The sequence below is a fragment of the Ammospiza caudacuta genome, chromosome 8 (assembly GCF_027887145.1).
Source record: "Ammospiza caudacuta isolate bAmmCau1 chromosome 8, bAmmCau1.pri, whole genome shotgun sequence".
Lineage (NCBI taxonomy): Eukaryota > Metazoa > Chordata > Aves > Passeriformes > Passerellidae > Ammospiza > Ammospiza caudacuta.
Genome location: NC_080600.1, coordinates 9,060,539 through 9,079,851, shown reverse-complemented (window position 1 = coordinate 9,079,851; position 19,313 = coordinate 9,060,539). Strand labels below are relative to the sequence as shown.

At 46.3% G+C, this 19,313-nt stretch overlaps 1 protein-coding gene across 1 annotated transcript in view; it reads right to left on the bottom strand.

Annotated features, from left to right (window-relative positions):
* The window catches only part of BARD1 (BRCA1 associated RING domain 1), a 44,097-nt gene extending 38,176 nt beyond the window's left edge, over positions 1-5,921 (bottom strand). Inside the window, exons 1-3 of the mRNA XM_058809631.1 lie at positions 5,724-5,921; positions 5,566-5,622; positions 1,762-1,907 (exon numbers count right to left, since the gene is read on the bottom strand). Coding sequence (XP_058665614.1) covers positions 1,762-1,907; positions 5,566-5,622; positions 5,724-5,878 — 358 coding nt within the window. The 5' untranslated portion in view covers positions 5,879-5,921. The remainder of the gene's footprint in view (positions 1-1,761; positions 1,908-5,565; positions 5,623-5,723) is intronic.
* Positions 5,922-19,313: the final 13,392 nt, after the last annotated feature.

The following is a 19,313-nucleotide window of genomic DNA, read 5'->3' as shown; positions in this document are numbered from 1 at the left end:
TTCAAGGCAGAACTTCATGGCTCCAGACATCTATGGGAGGTGAGGGCCAAAACATCCTGAAGAATTTGCTCTCAAAATCTCTAAAGCTGCAATATCCTGTGATTTTCACCCATATTTTTTTCCCAGTATATAACTGGCTGTTCTTAGAGGTGTGCTCATTTATTTATCAATTCAGGCCATTCCTGAACTATTACAGCTGGGGAGGATTTTCTCCTGCCCTCAGTATCAAACATCCCAAAGGCCACTGTGCTAATCCTTAGCATGCTGCAAAGATTCCAAGTGACAGGAAGGCATCTCCCAAATAATTTCTATAAAACACTCTTGTAAACTTCTATTTTGTGTCTGCTTTTAAGTCAGAACAAGGGATAAAAAGAACCTCATTTAGTTCTGTGGCCCAGCCACATCACACACACTTCATTCTAGAAGAACTATGGGATTAAATGTACTATTCAATTTTTAGTACAGTTAAACATCAGACCCATTTTTAAGAGTTAATCCATCTCTAAGAGCTCTCCAAAACATCTAAACAGTATCAATAATGCTACCATGTTGTAATTTAAATGGTTTATTTATAGCATCACAAACAGTTCCTCTCAGAATTATTCTCTTCCAAGTGCGCTTTTAAAAGCCTTCATCACTTAAAATGTTTCCCTGAAATCCTGTTCAAGCCATCATCTGTTTTCTATGCTCCAGAAGATTTAATCACCATAGGATTTTATACCTATATAAAATGTATTCCTTTACACTTGGACACAGGCTTCCAGCCTCGTCACTTAAAATCCATTTTGGTGTCAATAAAGAGATATTCCATAAATGAGTGAAGGTGCTGATGAGATTGCACACAGAAAAGTAATCTTTAACTTAGACAAACATATTAGAAAGCAACAATAAAGGAAGAATTACCTATTCTGTATTTGACAACTAAATGAATGTTTTCTAAAACTTGGTATTACATAAACCTCTCTGAGCTTGCAGAAGAAACACACAATCACCTATGTGGATTTCACCACACTTTTTCCCACTTTGACAAACAACCTAAAATTTGATGGAGATTCATTCCCAGAGTACATTCCCTGCAATCTCCTAGCACAGTCAGCAATGACAAAACTTCACTGCAGCAGATTAGCTGATTGTCAGGGACCAGAAAACAAATGAGTTAAGACTTGCTTCTTTCCTGTTTTTAGGCAAAGAACACAGATCATTTTTCCCACGTGCAAAAAACCTGAACTGAAAATTACTGGGACAGCAGGCACGGCTCAGTCAGTGCACAGCAACCCAGAGGCAGGAGAAGACACGCATTAATTCTTTAATGTAGAACTTTACACACAGGGGCTCCCATAAGACATGGCAAGCTGTGCCCCATGACTCAGCCATCTCTCCCACCTTCATCTCATTTTGGAAAACTGATTCTAATGAATTATCACAGAATCACAGAATCACAGAAGTTCAAGACTGGAAGAGACCTATAAGATCATCAAGTCCAGCCGATGTTCTAACTGTTCACTAGATCATGGCAGCAAGTGCCACATCCAGTCTTTTTTTGAATTCTTCAAGGGATGATGGACTAACCTGCTCACACGGATTTCTTACTAAAACAGATTCAAAGAACGAGCAATCCACACAGACAGCTCTCTTCAAATCACATTTTCCAAACACGATTTGGAGCAGCCCCAGGGAATTTTAAGCAGGGCTGCACTGCTCATTTGCGGGACAATGAAAGGGGGTGGCCTGGAGTGTGCAGCCCCCAGGGGCGAGCCTCACCTGAGCTGTGGGTGCTCAGCAGCTGCCGCAGCTTGCTGCACAGCTGGATCATGTTATCCAGCTGCCGGTTGATCTGCGCGTCCTGCACCCAGGCTGGCACGTGGCACACGGGGCACCCGCTGCCAACGCTGTCACCCACGCAGGACCTGCAAGGCACAGGGAGAAGCCATCATCCAGGGGAGTTACCCACTGCACCCACCATCAGCCATTCCACAGCCCAGCCAGGATCTCCTACTGGGGCAATGTCAGAAAGCCCACACGAGTTAGTCACAAACACAGGACACGTTTGCCATGGCTGAACATAAAATCAAGCAACCCACTTCCCAAGCCTTGTCAGGACAGCCATGGAAAACACAGCGCCTCACAAGCTGACCCAAATTTTCAAATGCTCCACTGCTGTTTGACTCCAGGTAACAATCAGGCTTCACTGTTAAAACCACAAATTCTTTTACATCTATTCTGCAGCATTCCTGCACTTTTAAATAAGTGCCAGAAAGCCAACCCATAGTAAACTACAATTTCCACTTTCTCCTAGTTAAAATTTGCTTGGTGCTGTGAAGAACTTTCACCTGTGTGAACATTTCTGTATGAAGTCCCACGAGGATCTCCAGGTGCTCAGAGTATTTTATTACTGCTCTTTCCCAGCATTTATGCCAGATGATCATGGTGGGATAGGTGGGGAAACAGATTTACTCACTAATACTACTCTCCCCAAAGCAGCCTAAAATCTGTTATTCTTTGATCAGGCAGTGAGAAGACCTTATGATTTGTCATCTGAACTGCAACATTCAAGGGTTATTTATATCCCATCTCCCATCTATCCTATTAAATAGAGGTTACAATTCCACACAGCCAAAACTGAATCAGTCTGTACAGTCTCAGTGACCTGACCACTACTCATGGAAAAATTGCTGTTAGGTGTGTTTTGTGCTTTAAACAAGGAAAGGTCCTTGTGCCTGAGGCACTGCTGTGCTTGGCAGACTGAAGCACAGCTCTTGGCCCCAACATATCCTAGGTGATATCTGACAAATCCCTTGGAGCAAAGGGAAGGGCCAACCAGATCTTCTCTAGGGAAGCTGGCCTCAGGCTTCCCACCCCTGTAAATGGCACTGCAAAGGAAATGCAGCATGACCTTCATACCACAACATCTCTTAATTACCTGTTTTGTTGGGGTTTTGTAGTCAGCTGGTAATAACTGCACAGCTAGCAGGTAATGGTAATGAGTGCAGGTAACCTAGCACAGCTACCCCACCAAAACTGCAGAAACTGATCTTGATAAATACCCCTGTCCATGACAAACCCATGGTGAGGGAGAACCAGCTGTTTTAGGTGTGACCTGAGTACTGCAGCTCATTCGTTTCAGAAATTTCACTCCGTATTTCAGGAGCCTCACGCCAGTCCTCCTCATGTGTGTTAAAAAATGTCTGTCCTCAGCAGTGAACCAGAATCAGCTCTAAACACTCACACTTGACAGAAATTAAATCTTAACAGAAGCTAAACCAGGTTACTTCAAAGTAACAGAACTTCAACTTCACAGAACATAAACCTAACGTCACGTAAATGTAACAAAACTAAAGTCAGAGTTGAGAGTGCTTCTTTAAAAGTTCCAGATCCAACAGAATTTAACTCATTTTTACTCCAGGGTTACATCAAAGGTACTGGAAATTTATATTTCAACAGTTAAACATCAATGGACAACATGCAGGCAGACAATTGAGTTGTAACTGAAATAGCAGCAACTTGGACTTACTGGAGAGATTATAAAGGTGTGGCAAATACGTTGTGGTTTTATGTAATTTAGTTTTGAGAATAGTTCATAGTGGCTGCAAATATTATTGAAAATATCAAATTTGCTTCTAAAGAAATTAATCTGAATGTCCTTAGGTTAAGTTTAAAAAATAGCCACTGCCCAAGACTCAATCATCAAAGGACAGATGGAATTGCTGCTAAAAGGTCAGGGATAAAGGAGAGAAAAGATCAGGCACAACAATAACTCAGATAACAGCAAATAAACTCCTTTTTCTGGAGCAAGAAATAGCTGCTAATGAGTGCTTAAAAGTCCTGTTAGCTGTTCTTTCCAGCCTCATCAATACAAACTGCATTGTTCTCTGGATATTTGGAAAATTTTTCTTGAAAAACCCCACAAAACTCTAACGAACAGTGGGTGATTGAAATCTATCACATAGAATACACAGAGGTTATCCAAAATAAAACCACAAGGCCTTAGATGCCCAACAGCTGAACAATTACATTTATTAAATCACATGTTCATGCTTATAAATAATCTTTACAAGTTTCTGCGGGTTAACTTCCAAAATGATCCGTAGGTATGCTGTATAAATGAAATAAATAATTTAAATAATTCCTTCAAACAGCAGAATCATAGAATGGTTCCAGCTGGGAGGGACCTTAAGGCCCATCTCATTCCACCTCCTGTCATGGCAGGGACTTCCCACTGTCCCAGGTTGCTCCAAGCCATGTCCAGCCTGGCCTTGGACACTTCCAGGGGCAGCCACAGCTTCTCTGGGCACCCTGTGCCTCTCCACCCTCACAGGGAAGAATTTCTTCCCAATATCCAAAGTAAACCTGCTCTCTTTCAGCGTGAAGCCATTCCCCTTAATTGTAAAAGGTCCCTCTTCGAGAGCCTTCTACAGCCATTAGTGGCCACAGCTGGGAAAAAAGACGTGTCTGGAGAGAAATAAATCACCTGTGCATCTTTTAGTGCATGCATACTAAAGGGGAAGAGATGCTGAGGGCACCTGTCCCACAATCAGGTACTCCTTAAAAAGCCAGTAAATATATTTTACTTGTATTTTGCCTTTCAGGCCTTCAACACTGTAAACTCCTATTAGAAAAGTGCAGCTGAAGAGAGGGAGTGGATACACATCCATGAGGGTTTCTTCAGCTTTTACGGACATACTGACTATAACAGGACATAAAGCTGAGCATCTATGCCAGTTTACAAGTAGAGGTTAGACAGTATCTTTCTTCTTCACCCTGACAAAGGCAGGATTTTATCAGACTGCTTACAGACTCATTAAGATACACAGCAGACCTCTTAACTCCCCGTGTTTGCATGTGCATGCCCTGAAGAGCAGTGACACACACGGTGGCCAAAATATTCCCCCGCCTCACTCAAAGGCGGCTCTGGGGCACAAATATTTCAGCCCTAGCCTGTATTGACAATGCAGTGAGCTGTCCCACAACAGGTAACCTGACCACCGCCACCTCAGAAGCGCTTTGCTGGTAGAACGTTTCTAATTAAAGTTAGTTTAAGTTAAAAGTTGAAGTTAAATTAAGTTCAGTTTTTTGAAGCACTCGGATTATTTGACCAGCTCTAAGCAGAGGTAAGCCTGCCTATGCCAAAGTTTGGATGTGTGTGAGAACAGCAACAGGCACAGCAGAACTGAAGGAGCAAAGCCTTGGTAGAAGGCCAAACCAACAACAAGCACCACCCAGCCCTCAGGAGCAGAGGAAAACCCCCCTCGGAAAACAGGAAACACCTTTCCAAGCCGCTCTTTTTTATTTATGTGAGAAGAAAGGAGTTGAGGGTGATGCGAACTGCAGGTTGTTTTGGATTTTTACCTCACTACAAGCGGACAATTCCCTCCACCACATTGAAAGCCCCCTTCACACCTGGCCAGCAGCATCCTGAAGCCTAAACCAGAATTTCTACATGAGACCCGCAGGGGAACAGCGGCTCCCGCTCTCCTGTCCCCCTCAGCTCCCCGGGAGGAGCAGCAGGCCCCAGCCGTGCCCATTCCCGGTCTTTTCCCACAGCACGGCGGCGGCCCCGGTACTTACAGGCAGAAGACGTGCTCGCACTGCCCCAGGGACACGGGCTCCCGCAGGACACCGGCGCTGTGGGCAGAGCAAGGAGAAACGCGGCACTTTTAACACACACGGCAGGGGCTGTGGGGGAAGACAGGGTGGGGGGAAGGTGGAAGGAGGACGTCCATTACCAGCGGGAGCAGCTCAGTGCCTTCTCCAGCCGCCCCAGCGCGGCGCGGGTGTGGGACCAGGTGTGCCCGGGCGGCGCCATGGAGGGGGCAGCGGGGCGGAGGGGGCTGCTTGGGGCCGGCTGGTTGCCCGAGCGTCCGCGCAGCGGCTCCCTCATCGCTCCCCTCACAGCGGTTCCCTCATCAGCTCCGACCCGAGCCCTTCCTTCCCTCAGCGCTTCCCGCCGCCGCTCCGAATCCCCCGCCCGCCCATTCTGCGCAGGCGTGGAAGCCGCGCGCGCGCTGCCGGCCCTCAGCGTTTCCCGCGCGCCGGGAGCGGGGCGGGGCCGGCCGTGAGGGAGGGCCGGGGAAATGGCGGGCCCGGAGAAACTCGGGGTGGAGAGCCAGGAGCACGGGCTGTGGCAGAAAAATTGGGTGTTAATGTCTTCACGTGCGACTCCATGGGTGGGAGTCTGCAGTAATTACAGGGAAAATAGGTTGTTAATGTCCTCAGGATCGACTAGGTCTGAAAGAATAGCTCGACAGTCTTGACAGTGTTTTTGTCTCTACGAACATCAAACTGCGGGAGCTTGTTGTAGTTTAAACTTCTGAACTTCAGGGTAATGGCAGAAATGCCTCCGCACGAGTCTCTAACTCTACTTCAGAGTGTCTGAACTTCCCAACTCTAGTGGCAAATAACGATACAAGTTCAAACAGCTCGAAGCCATTTCCTCATATCACATCCCATCCCTGTTCCCTGTGTGAAAAACGCCAATCACTTGTTTTTAAAATTTTAAAAGTTTAATAGTAATAAAATGGTTATAAAAATAGTAATGCAATTAGAGTAATAATAATTTGGACTATCTGGATTAGGACAATATGAGACAATAAAAATAAAGCGCTACGGACGTCCGGGTACCTTTTTCTGGGCAAAATAAGCCCGAAAAAGGACCCACATTAACAGAGGATTAACCCTTAAAAACAATAACCTGTTGCATATTCATACACCTCATACATGATGCATAAATTCCATTCAAACACAGCATTCTGTCTGGTCAGTGTCAACTTCTTCCTCTGAATCCTAACAGCGTCATCGTGGCTGAGCAAGATGGGAAGAAGTTTGTTTCTTCTGATAATGGAGCAATAAATTCCCTTTCTCTGAAAGATTCAGGTGTCCTGTGGCTGCCATCTTGATCCGAGTCCTTTCTTTAGAAAAAAAGTATAGCATAGTTTCTATTTTAACATTTTGTTATAACCTAAAACTATATTTAACACACTACTGAAGAGAATAAATACAGCATAACTTTCTAACACAACACATATAATATTCATTTCAATATTTGTGAAAAGCCAATCATAAAATACGCATTTTTCACACCTGGGGGCACAGCCCGACTCCCCCTGGCTGTCCCCTACTGTCAGGAGCTGTGCAGAGCCACAAGGTCCCCCCTGAGCCTCCTTTGCTCCAGGCTGAGCCCCTTTCGAGCTCCATCAGCTGCTCCTGGTGCTCCAGCCCCTTCCCCAGCTCTGCTGCCCTTCTGACCTGCTCCAGCCCCTCGACATCCATGGTGTCCTGAAGTGCCCGGAGCTGGACACAGCACCCGAGGTGTGGCCTCAGCAGTGCCCAGCACTGGGGAAAAATCACCTCCCTGCTCCTGCGGCTGCGCTATTCCTGATATAGACCAGGTGCCATTGGCCTTCTTGCCTACCTGGGCTCCTGTGCAGCCACTGCCTCTGGCACCTTTCCCAGCTTCCCAGCCTGGAGCTGCAGGGGGTTATCCTGGCCAAAGTGCAGGACACACTTGGCCTTCTCGAACCTCCTGCTGTTGGTCTCTGCCCGTCTAGATACCACAACACCATCTGAATTGATCTCCTACCCAAACCTGATGCTCCTGTGTACGTCTTCCCAGTGTCTCTATATCTATAACAAAAATGTCTCTGAAAAATGTGTATTTTATGATTGGCTTTTTGCAAATATTAAAATTAATATTAGATGTGTTATGTTAGAAAGTTATGCTGTATTAATTCTCTTAAGTAGTGTGTTAAATTTAGTTTTAGATTATAACAAAATGTTAAAATAGAAACTATGCTATATAGGATACTTTTTTTTCTAAAGAAAGGATTCGCATCGAGGTAGCAGCCACAGGACACCTAAATCTTTCAGAGAAAAAGAATTTATTGCTCCATTATCAGAACAAATGAACTTCTTCCCACCTCGCTCAGCCATGAAGACTCTGTTAGGATTCAGAGGAAGAAGCTGACACTGACCAGACAGAATGCTGTGTTTGAATGGAATTTATGCATCATGTATGAGGTGTATGAATATGCAACAGGTTCTTGTTTTTAAGGGTTAGTCCTCTGTTAACGTGGGTCCTTTTTCGAGCTTATTTTGCCCAGAAAAAGGTACCCACACTGTCCATAACTCTTTGTCTCTACTGTCTCATATTATCCTTATTCAAACTGTCCAAATTATTATTACTCTAATTGTATTACTATTTTATAAGCATTTTATTACTATTAAACTTTTAAAATTTTAAAAACAAGTGTTTGGCATTTTTCACATGTCTAACACAGCATAAACATAAATATCAGGCAGAGATACCTTACCAGTCACAGTTATTTCAGCTTTCCAGGGTGGTTTTCCCTCAGCCTGTGTGTCTTGCAGCACCCCAGCCCCAGCCCAGTCTCCCACTTTTGCAGCTTGATGTTTTTTAGGTGGTACCTGCACAGAGATGCAGCCCCCACCATCCCTCTGCAGCGTAATTACTGGAGCACATAAAGTAGTTATAGCAGGAATTTATCACTTTCAGGTAGAAATACTCCTGGCCAAGTAAAAGATAGAGCAGGAATGCCAGGAGCAATTTATAACGGGCTTACTGACATTTCACATGGAGAAGCTCCGCCAGTGAATAAGCATCAAGCCATAAATCTCAGAGAAAACGTGATTAAAGCGAGCAAGTTATTCTTTGAGGGAACTTCATCATAAAAGGACATGGCTGCAAAATTTGGTTTGTGACAATCATAGAAAACAGCCATCAGAGGGGTGTCCCAGCCATCTAGACAGAAGGAGTTCTACTTAAATGGGTGCTAAATCAGAGCTGAAAGTATTTCTTAATAAGTTATTAATGTCTTCCAAGAGGGAGGTTCTACAGTTTCCAAGGGTCACACTCCTTTGCTTTCCAGCTTGAAATTGTGAATTTTCTATTTTTTTGTTTCTTTCTTTAGGGAAGGCTAAATATTTATCTTTTTTACTAATATGAAGCAGAGGTGCACACAGGGAAATGGGCTCCACACAGGATGTGGAATTGTGAAATCTCTCAGCACTTTGGAGAAGGTTTCCTGCTGTCATCTGAGGGCAGTGAGCTGCTGCAGGGCACAGCATCCTCCTCTCCTGTCTTGGCAGAGGCAAAGGGGCAGGCAGAGGTGCCCTGGGTGTGCTGCCCACAGAGGAGTTTGTCCCCAAGCCCTGCAAGCCAGGGGACTTAGGTTCCTTAAGAAAATACGCTAAGAAAATAAGCTGAGAAAATAAGCTAAGAAAATAAGAATAAGGCTTAAGAAAATAAGAATAAGGTTAAGAAAATAAGCCAAGCCTGTCATTTTTCCCTTAAGAATGAAGAACTGCCAAGTGCAGCCTTAACCACCTTAACCTTAACCTACCTTAACCTACTCCCTGTTACTTGGCTCATCCTGTGCTCCAAAAACCCAGCTCCCAGCAGCTCCCCGTGCACCAGGGATCCTGAAAGATGGCAAAAGGCCTCACAGCTGAGATGAAACTTCAATGCAGTTTGAAGCATTTGGAGCAGGTTACAAACCACACTTGATCCATAGATCTCTTGAGTCAACCTGGCATTTATGTTCACAAAATATGAGATGCCGATATATAGTGTATAGCACAGTAAAGCAGATAAGTGCCTCCTCTTCCTTTCCTCCAGCTGAAATATGTTTAGTGCCTCTCTCAATAAATCCACAGATGCAATAGTTTCCATTGTGCTGAGACATTATGTGGGAATTTACAAACATTTACAACTAAGTTAAACTGAGGCAAAGCACTGCCCTGGGCAGCCTGCATCTAACAAATGCTTGCGTTCCAGAAAGATGTAGAAGTCAGAAATGATTCATTCTCCTTAATTTTATAAAGGTTAAGGAGCTGGCAGTCTTGGAAATCTAAAAAATGTCTTCTTCAGCAGTGAATTACTGCAACCAATTGGACAGTCAGAAGCAAAAAAAAAAAAAGATGGGGGGGAACAGAGGAAAGGAAGAAATATAACTCTAAATTTGGTTTATGCAGTATTTAAAGCACAAGTCAAGCCATTCCAGGCAGTATAAGGCCCACAGACTTTAAAATAAATTTGTTGCATGACAGAAAGCCAGTGAAGGGGTTTCAGCAGTGGTGTGATATAGTGAGGCAGCAGCGTTGGTGCGTGCATGAATCAGCAGCTCTGCACCCTGCTGAGGCAGGGCTCATCCTCACTGTGCTGGGCTGGAAATGGGATTTCCAAACAATGCTGAGCTCCAGAACCAAAGCCATGCTGAAGGATGGCTCAGCTCCCTGGCTGATGAGGGAGGGAAAAAATCCTCGCCTGCCTCGTGCTTAATTTCAAAGCATTGCCCATCTGGTGAGGACCTTTTTATGGAAATGCACTGCTACCTGATATTTTATTCATTTAATGGAGCTCCCCAGCTGTTTCTCAACAAATATACAATTATTATGTGATGCACTGTGTAGTGTGCAGAGGGAAGCAGTTCCACTGAGTTTTGTAAATCTGTTTTCTTAGGGGTTAAAAGAGCCAAAGCTCCCTGAAGAGGGGATCACTCTGCTCTCATCCACCTGAATACAGAGCACATCCTGAAACCTCTGCACCCTGCCAGGAAAGGATGCTCAGCTTGACGTGCTGCACACCCACAGCAAGTGATAGGATGGATCCTCTTCATCAGAAGACTGCAGAAAAAACTGGAGGAGGCACAGCCTCATCCTTGAATTCCCTCTCTTCCCAAATATCTGAATCACAGGCTTTAACAGGCTTAGTTTGCTCCTCAGCCACCCCTCTGGGGCCAATTTTGCCCCACACCCAAAGCCCTGTGAGCTCACCGTGGTCGCAGAGGCATCATGGACTGCAGTGCTCATTTGACAGACATGGGGCTGCTGAGATCCTTCAGTGCAGGAATTGATTAGGGCTGTTAGACTACCAAATTTTAAGATTTCAAATACTGAAGGATTTCATCCTTCAAAGGAAATAATAATAATAATAATAATAATAATAATAATAATAATAATAATAATAATAAAAAGTCTATTACACTTTCAGACTAAGCAGCACAGCCAGCATTGCATTGCACGGCATTAAATTATTCCTTGAGTCTCGATAGCAGGAACATCTGCTGGTGTTAGACATGGCATTTTTAATTAAAGGCAGCAGCAGAGAAGCCTGTGGTTCATTGGTTCTGCTTTCACCGTGTGAATTGCTAAATCCAAAGGGCACTTGTACAAAAGATTTGGTCAGAGCACAAGCTCTGGGCCCAGCACTGCAGAAAAGCACCAGAGGTGACAGGTAATTTCCACCTGCCCATCGCCTGGCAGGAGATCTCTGTCAATGCTCACATGGGTCAAAAGCTGTGGGGGATTTTACAAAATTGAAATTACCCTTCTGATTTGACCAGAAAAGGGATTTCCTGCAGAAAGGCAAGTAACAGAGAACAGCAAAGCACGAGAAAACCCTGTGCCCAGCTGAGTTCACACCTTTGCTGCAGTAACTGCTGATGCTCCCCTGCTCCAGTGCTGGGGTGCATGGAGAGATGGCACAGACCTCTCTACTAGGTGGTGCCCCCCAGAGTTTTAACTTCTGAAGGAAAAAAGTCTGAACAGGGAATAATTTGCATCCCACATCAGCTGCCCTCCAAGACCAAAAATCCCCATCAGTGCTGGGATTTGAGGGATTTCAGCACAGCTGGAAAATGCCCAAAGCCCCCAACAGGGTGGGTACATCCAAGACAGAGTTACCCAAAAAACAGTTTTCTGGTCCTCTTCCACCTACCATAACCCCAAGGCAGTCCCAACTAACCTGGGTCAGGCTAGGCAGTCTGCTTTGATGGGACCCAGCCTTTCTTCAATAAAACCCGAATTTAAATCTGGGAGATGCCAGGTCCTGACTCTGCTGGTTGGATTGGCAGAGCTGAGGAGCAGAGGGAAGTTCTTGTCTCAGGCTGTGGATGTCAGAAATGTCAGCCCCATGGACGCGTGTGGCTGCCTTCTCTTTGGCACCAGGGGGCCAGGATTTCCCTCAGCAAGCCACACAGATGGTGTTTGTTTGCTCAGGCACCATGAAAAAGGAAAATATTTGGTGCAAGCTGCTAGCAGACAGAGACAGACATATGGTGGGTGTGAGGCAAGCCTGGCTGCTCAGGAAAGCACAGGCAAGGCTCTGCAGCAGCTTTTAGATGTTGGATTGCCCTTGAGCTGAGTGGGAGAAAAGTCCAAGAAAACCACTGAAGAACCTGGGTGCAGGCTTTGTACTAGTGTAGCTTGAATCCTCTTATTAGCCCCCCTCTAATTAATCTTACTATACTATCCCTATTGCAGTAGAATTATTATAATTAACCCAGTTTTAATTCATGCAAACCTCAGCGCTGGCTCAACGCTTGGAGAGATTCACCCTGGTTTGATGTCTGTTCATCTGGCACACACAGAACACAGGTTCAAAATGACAGAGACCATTAAAGGCAATTACTTGCATTTTTAGACCCAGTGGAGTCAAAGTGCAGGTGCAACATTGCTTTTGTTCTTTTCACCTGTGACTGTTTTTAAACGTATCATTGACTGTTTTTAAAAGTATCATTGCAGCTTCAAGCCTAAGAGAAATCTTTGGGACACCGCAAAAAAATCAAATTCTTTTTATTTCCCTTCCAGTTACATTTTAAAAATGCAAACCATAATTGTTTCCCAGATATCAAGGCCTAATTCTTGATCAGGACTAACCTGCAGCTAAAGCAGCACTGGTGACCTCCATGAGGTCAGTCAGGGATCTCCACACCTTCAGTCAGGGCTCAGCACCTCCAGTTCCACCAGGATAAAGCAGATAACCAGGACTGACTTTGGGAAGAAATATGCTATGATTTCTTAGCAACAAACTTGCCTCACTTTAAAAAATTCAAGTTATTTTGGAGGCTAGAGAAGAAGTGGGGACCTTGTCTGAGTGCTTGAGGGCAGAGACAGATGCTGTGCCCAAGCACTGAGATAAGGATCCCTGGGCAGTGAAGCTGTGCCACCACCAAATTTAGAAATGATCTGTGGAGAGGGATGGAGCCAATCTGGCATGAGCTCCACACCCAAAACACCAAGCACTGTCATGTTGGTGCCCTGCCAGCCTTGCTCTGGTGCACGAGTGTCTCAGCCCCACCTTTAGCTTGAATAAAGTCAAATCAGGGGAAAAAATAATACATCAGCAAGGATTGCAGCTGGCATTTCTGGGGAATATGAACTATGTGGGTAATGCTCCCTTGATTTAAAATGAAATGCTCCTTCCCTGCTAAGCCTTCCTTCCAAAGGGAGGAGCAGCAGGCTCCAGCATCCCACAAAACCCATGCCTGGTGCTTTTTAAATGTGAAAGCCAGGGTTGAGCTGCAGATAAAAAAAATAAGGAAATCTGTGGAGTTACTGCAGAGATCCATGGGTGCAATGCAGCAGCTGCCAAGTGCCAGCACTGTGCCCTGCACTGGGGCTGGGGGTGGCAGAACAGGTCCAAGACCTCCTGGTCTTGCTTTGCCCCTCGGTGCTGATTTACCGTGTCAGCACAAGAGAGATTCTGTGGGGCTGCAGCTTGGCCTGAACTGTTGGCAGTCCCTCACATGGAGAGCTCCCAGAACATTTTCCTGACTTCATCCTGCCTGGAGGAAACCAAGGAACAAAAGCCACATCTGTACGTGTTTACAAGTAAAGTTATGGATTCTGCAAATAGGTGAGGATATTATTTTTTCCATCCTAATCCATACTAAATCCAAATTAACATGATAGTGGCTCCTGGTGATTTATGTTGTTATAGTAAATAACAGCAACTGCACGGCACTTAGCTGATGATTAATGATCCTTATTTACAGTGTGCTCAGCCCAGGTCTGCAGTTTACACTTGCAAACATCAAAGGAGAGTTCAGCTTTCCTTCCCTCCTGTATTTTGAGGCCACGTTGTAAATCCTGTGCCAGCAGCCTCGGCAGCTGCATTTTAATCCACAAATAGGATTGCCATAAACTTCCAGGAGAAAACAGTGGTCTGACCTGTGAGCCAGGGGGGCTGTTTCCCTCTGGGAACCTCTGAGAGCAGGTCTGGCTTCTCCAGCCTCTGCAGGGAAGAGAGCCAAGCTGTGACAGTGGATGACACCATCACGCCCTCCCCTCCAGGTTGTCAGGGTCTGTCACTCCAACGCACCATGCTGCAAGCACAATTCCTATTTTTGTGCCCTGGTTTTGCTGCAATCCCTCCTCTTGATCCACCTGAGGGAAGCAGGATGGTTTGCGAGCTCCTCTGCCCTCCCAGAGCCAGTGCCCATCCCCAGCCTTGCACCTGCACTGCCCCATGCTGGGATTCTCCAGCCCTGAGCCATCCAAACCCTTTGCACAGGCTCATTTTTCCTGCCCCACTCTGCAAGCAGGCCCGTGGGGATGGGACAGCTCTGGCACAGACCCTCCTGTTTGCACCAGGTGGGTGCTGAGCACCTCTGCATTTCACAGCCTAGGTGGGAAAACAGCTTCCCACATCCCAAGGTGATTTCAAGGACTTTATAACCTCACAGGCTGGAGTGCTCCCTCACACAACCCAAGCCAGGAATGCCAAAGGGGCTGGGAGGGAAGTACAACACAGCAGCTTTGATTGATCAGGATGAGGCTGCTGAGATAATACAGGAACTCAGCAGTCCAGGGGGGACACTCATCTCTCCCATTTCACTTGCTGGGAGAAGTGGTGCTCTATTATTCACAGGGGCACTATATTAGCATCATATATGAGCTGATTTCAAGCCCTGAAGTCACCTCATGTGGGATATTCACAGTGGAAAAATGACCCCTTACAACATCAAGACTCTCCAAGGGAGCTGTGAAGGTTTCTTGCTCTCACAGGTCACTTACATTCACCCAGGAATGACATTTTCCTGCAGGCTGACAGAGTTATGTGGTTCAGGCACATGGGATTCCCAGAGTGGTTGAAATATGAACTCAGTCTGAAGCTGCATCCCCTTGCTGTGCTGCCTCCACTGTCAGGAAAGGCAGGGCAGCAGGCATGGAGCAAACCATCCCATTCCTCCTGGAGCATCTCCATCCCCTGCAGGCATCTGGGGGTCCAGCCATAGGTGTAGGACCTTTAAAGCTTGCACATGCTTTTACACTGCCTGGTCTGCAGCCCAAATCCTCCCAGTGAAGGTCCCCTTGGCTGCAATGGCATGGTATTCCCTAATCCTGCCTGATTTCACCCATCCAGCCCTGAGGAGCAGGAGGGTCCCTCAAACAAGCAGCCAGGGTGGTTTATAACAAACACCCCAGCTTTGCCTTTGCTGCCATCCACCCATATGTGGCAAAGAGCTGATTGTGGGGGAGAAAGGTCCTTGCTGAGTGTTTGATGAGGATGGTCAAATGCTGAATGGCAAAGGCAGGGGGGAGGAGAAGCCTCACTGCCCGTGCTCTGGAATGTTCTCACAGGGTGTTATTGCAGCATGAGCAGCAGCCCAGGAGGGATCACGCCCTTTGTGGCTCCTCAGAGAGGCTTTGGGAATTCTGGGGAGCTCTGGAGGCTCATAAAAAATGAGAAAAGGAGTCAGGCTGAGCAATGGCTCTCTGTCAGGAGCCAGGATATCCCTCTGGCTGTCCTGAGCAGCCAAGACCCCTGCCAGGGTCTCAGAGACCCTGGCACAGAGCCCAAAATGCCTGTGGTTTTCATTATGACCCATGGAGCAAGTTACCAACCTTAGATGAAGATCTGCAAACCACGACAATCTAAGTGGAATGATAGTGAATTTATCACAAAGTGAAAAAGTAGATTTTGGGGTTTTTGGTATGGGGGTTCAGGAGGCAAGATGGAGGGATCTGGGCATGTCCAGCCTTTCTCCTTCTTCTTGGCCTCCATCTGCTGCTGTGATGGTGGCACTTACAGATTGGTTTAGAGTAGAAGCTCGCTGTCTGACATAGGTGATAGGCATTGGAAAGTAATTGTAAACATTGTATACATTGTAGTTTTTAGTATAAAGACATAACACAGCCCTGGGGGCAGGCAGAATGCCTCTGACTGTCGTGCTGAGTGGACCTCGGCAGGGCAGGAGAAAGAATTTTATAGATAAGATACAATAAACAACCTTGAGACTGAGAAATGAAGAGCCCTGACTCCTTCTTCAAGTGGTGGGCTGGGAAAAGAGACTTTTAACATTTCTTGGGGTCACTCTGACCAGCTAGAGGCCTGACAGCTCTCTTCCTCTTTATGGCAAACCCAGAGCTGCCCTTGCCTGGCTGATCAGGCATGGCTGTGATTCCCCAGGTTCCTGCAGCAGAATGGATTTGGCAGCACTGCAGCTGCTTTGCAGTGATGGATGGGAATGGTTATAATTGTTAATCTGATTAAGCCTATGCTCTCAGCTTTTGCTTGTTTTACTGGCATTGAAGGTACCTAAAGAAACACCTGAGGAGGAGCATATGAAGATGGATGGAGCACCTGCTTCCATGCAGCTCTCAGAATTGATCCCAGGGCTCCATGTGGTGATGTGAGTTTGCATTAAAACGGGGTACCTGGATTATCAACACATGCCAGCCCTCAGGCTTTGTGGTACAATGGGCAAAGGAGAGTCTCCTTCAGCTTTATTTTCTCTCTTTCACAGGATTTTAAATAAGAATCTGGGGGAGCAAGGTGTGGTTGCACAGCCTGCTGCTGTCCAGAGCAGCCTGACTGCGGGCTTTGACAGGGACTTCAGCTGAGGCTCCAGAGCAAGAGCCATACTCCAGACTGGCTGCTTTGGGGATGGAATTATGCTCAAGGCTAAACTTCTTTTACCTCATGTAACTCCACAGAGATGGCCAAGGGACACCTAGAAGTGCTCTGGTGTTTCTAGCAATTCCTAATGTTTGCATTGCTAATTTTTTAATGAGTTTTCTTATCAAAGTCAACTCTGTTGCTTTAACTTTCACGGTTCCTGGAGGCAGGGTACATTCTGCCACTGCAAGAGGGAAATGTCATGTACAAAAACGTGTGAAAAGCTCTTACCTTTTAGAAGCACCTGGATCTTAATTGTTTTCCAGCAACTGTCTGTTGGAGAAAATTGCTCTTACAAAGCTGAAAAAGGTTCCTTCCTGTGTTTCTCCTCTGGGAGCTCTTTCCCAGGGGAGGAGCAGGCCACTGCTGGTGATGCAAACCCTCATGTCCCTCCTCTGGGACCTCAGGGACATGGGTCACCAGGCAGGCTTCAGCTCTGGGCTGCTGGCCCTCTCAGCACACGTCTGCCTGGAACTGCACTGGTGTAATTAAAGGTATGCCACTAATTGGATGCACAACCCTAAGGGGACTCCTTTAATTGCATTTCAATCTGGTTGGTATCATTTTAACTTAGATTCATTGCTGTCTTGTGCAGGAATAACTCAGCTGGGTCTGGTAATGGAGATCATCCTGCTTCCTCTTCCCTGTCACACACTGGATGTGCTTCAGTTGGTTTGTGTCTGGCTGGGAAAGAGGCAGAGGGCTGGGAAAAAACCCTTCCCCTGGCAACCAGGACATGGAGAGTAGAGGGCTGAGAGCTCACCTTGACCTGCTCATGGAGGTAAGAGCCTCAAATATTCCCCTGTCTTCACCTGGATTCCATCTCATGTGCGTTACCATAAATTGCCATGCCCGTGCTTTGTTTTTTTCTTTGTCAGTGAAGACCTGAACTCTTTCCAAGAGAAGCTTAATTTCTACCCAACCTGCAGGTCTAGTGAAAGCCTCACTGCTTAAAGCAAAGCACCTCCATGACACCCAAGGCTGGGGAGATGGTGGGGTTGCTGCTTTGAGCCTTACAGCTCATGGGAGCACTGCCATGTCCTTGTCTCACCCCCAGCATGGGGCCCTCAGGGTTGCTCTCCCTGGTGGATTCCTTGTTTCCAGAAGTATCTTCCAGCAGCAATGAGCAGTGAAGTGGGGGCTGCACCCCCCAGGATGAGCACCTGGGAAGGAGAACTGGTTCCAAGTGTTGCTCCATGGGTTGCAGGCACAAGGATCTGTGTTCTTCATCCCAGTGGGACTCTTCCATTCTGGGCATGTGCCACCATCCTGGGGCAGCCTCCAGCCCCAAAACTCTCACACTCCCTGTGGTGATTTTGTGCATTCTACAGATATTTTGAGGAGTCAGGTCTGGCCCAAAATGGGCTGCACTCACCATTGTACTCCCTCCTTCCCAGTGCTGTGTATGTGAGCAGCATGAGGAGCAGAGCCAACAGCAAGAGCTGGCTGTGTCCCTTACTAATGGTCTTCTTATTATTTCAGTGCCATCTTCCTTCTTTCCATCCTCTCCCCGAACAACTAAATTAATTACAGTGATTTTTTTTTCTTTAAATACTGCCATGGAATGATAATTCTGGTGAATTCAATTTTTTTTGTCATTCCCCACTGCTGCTTTTCTGTGTTGTGCTCACTTTTAATATGCTGTTGATACTTTGTTAGAGCTATGCAAGATCACAGCTGTTGTCCACAAAAAAAAAAAAAAGAGTAAAATCATGCTATGTGCTGTTGCCATCCAAAACCCATTTTTCTTTCTCCACCAGCTCACAAAATAACCCTTCCACTATTAACTGAAGAGACAGATATTTTTCTTGGCTTGCAAAAAGCCTCCCAGCAACTTCAGTGAAGCTGCAGCAATGGAAGGAAGCTGAAGCTCCTCCAAAAGGCTAAACCCCATTGTGAGCCTGTTATGAGGATGGATCCCTCAAATTCTGGACCCAGGAGTGACTCTTTACAGGCTGCAGGTCCTTGGGCACCACCAGCCCCTAAGCTCCAGCAGTCACTGAATTTTGTTTACCTGGATGTGTTCATCTGAGCTGTAAACATGTGTACTGAACTGACCCAGTAACAAAACCACTCCTGCAGCTCTCGTGAAAGGACCAAAAAATCCCATTAGAGACCTTGAATTTATATTTACAATATTTTACTTAACACCGACTCGTCTGAAGAGTTTTCCCCAGCCCTGCCAGACCCTTTCTGACCCTGCCAAACCAGCCCTCAGTGCCGTTTGCACCGAGAGCAGAGCTAAGGGAGCAGCACAAAGTGATAAAGGCAGGATGGAGATTTGAATCGCTGTCTCCAAGTCCACAACTCCAATTACAAACCTGACTTCAATCAGCCTGCCAATGCACACAACCAATTCTGCAATTCCTCCTTGACTCCCTGGCCCTGCTTAGCGACTGCCCTGCCTGTCCCTGCTGTAAATGCATTTTAAATGAAGCCGGTGCCAATTAACGCCCCGGGGCTGTGTGACCGTGCTGGGCGGGCTCGCCCTGGCACTGCTGCCCCCTCGGGGGATATTGGAGGTGACTGAGGTGACGCTGCTTTAAAGGAGGAAGATGAAAAGCTTGTTTCCCCTGGAACACACGCTCGTCTCTGCCTCCTGGAGAGGTGTGTGCCG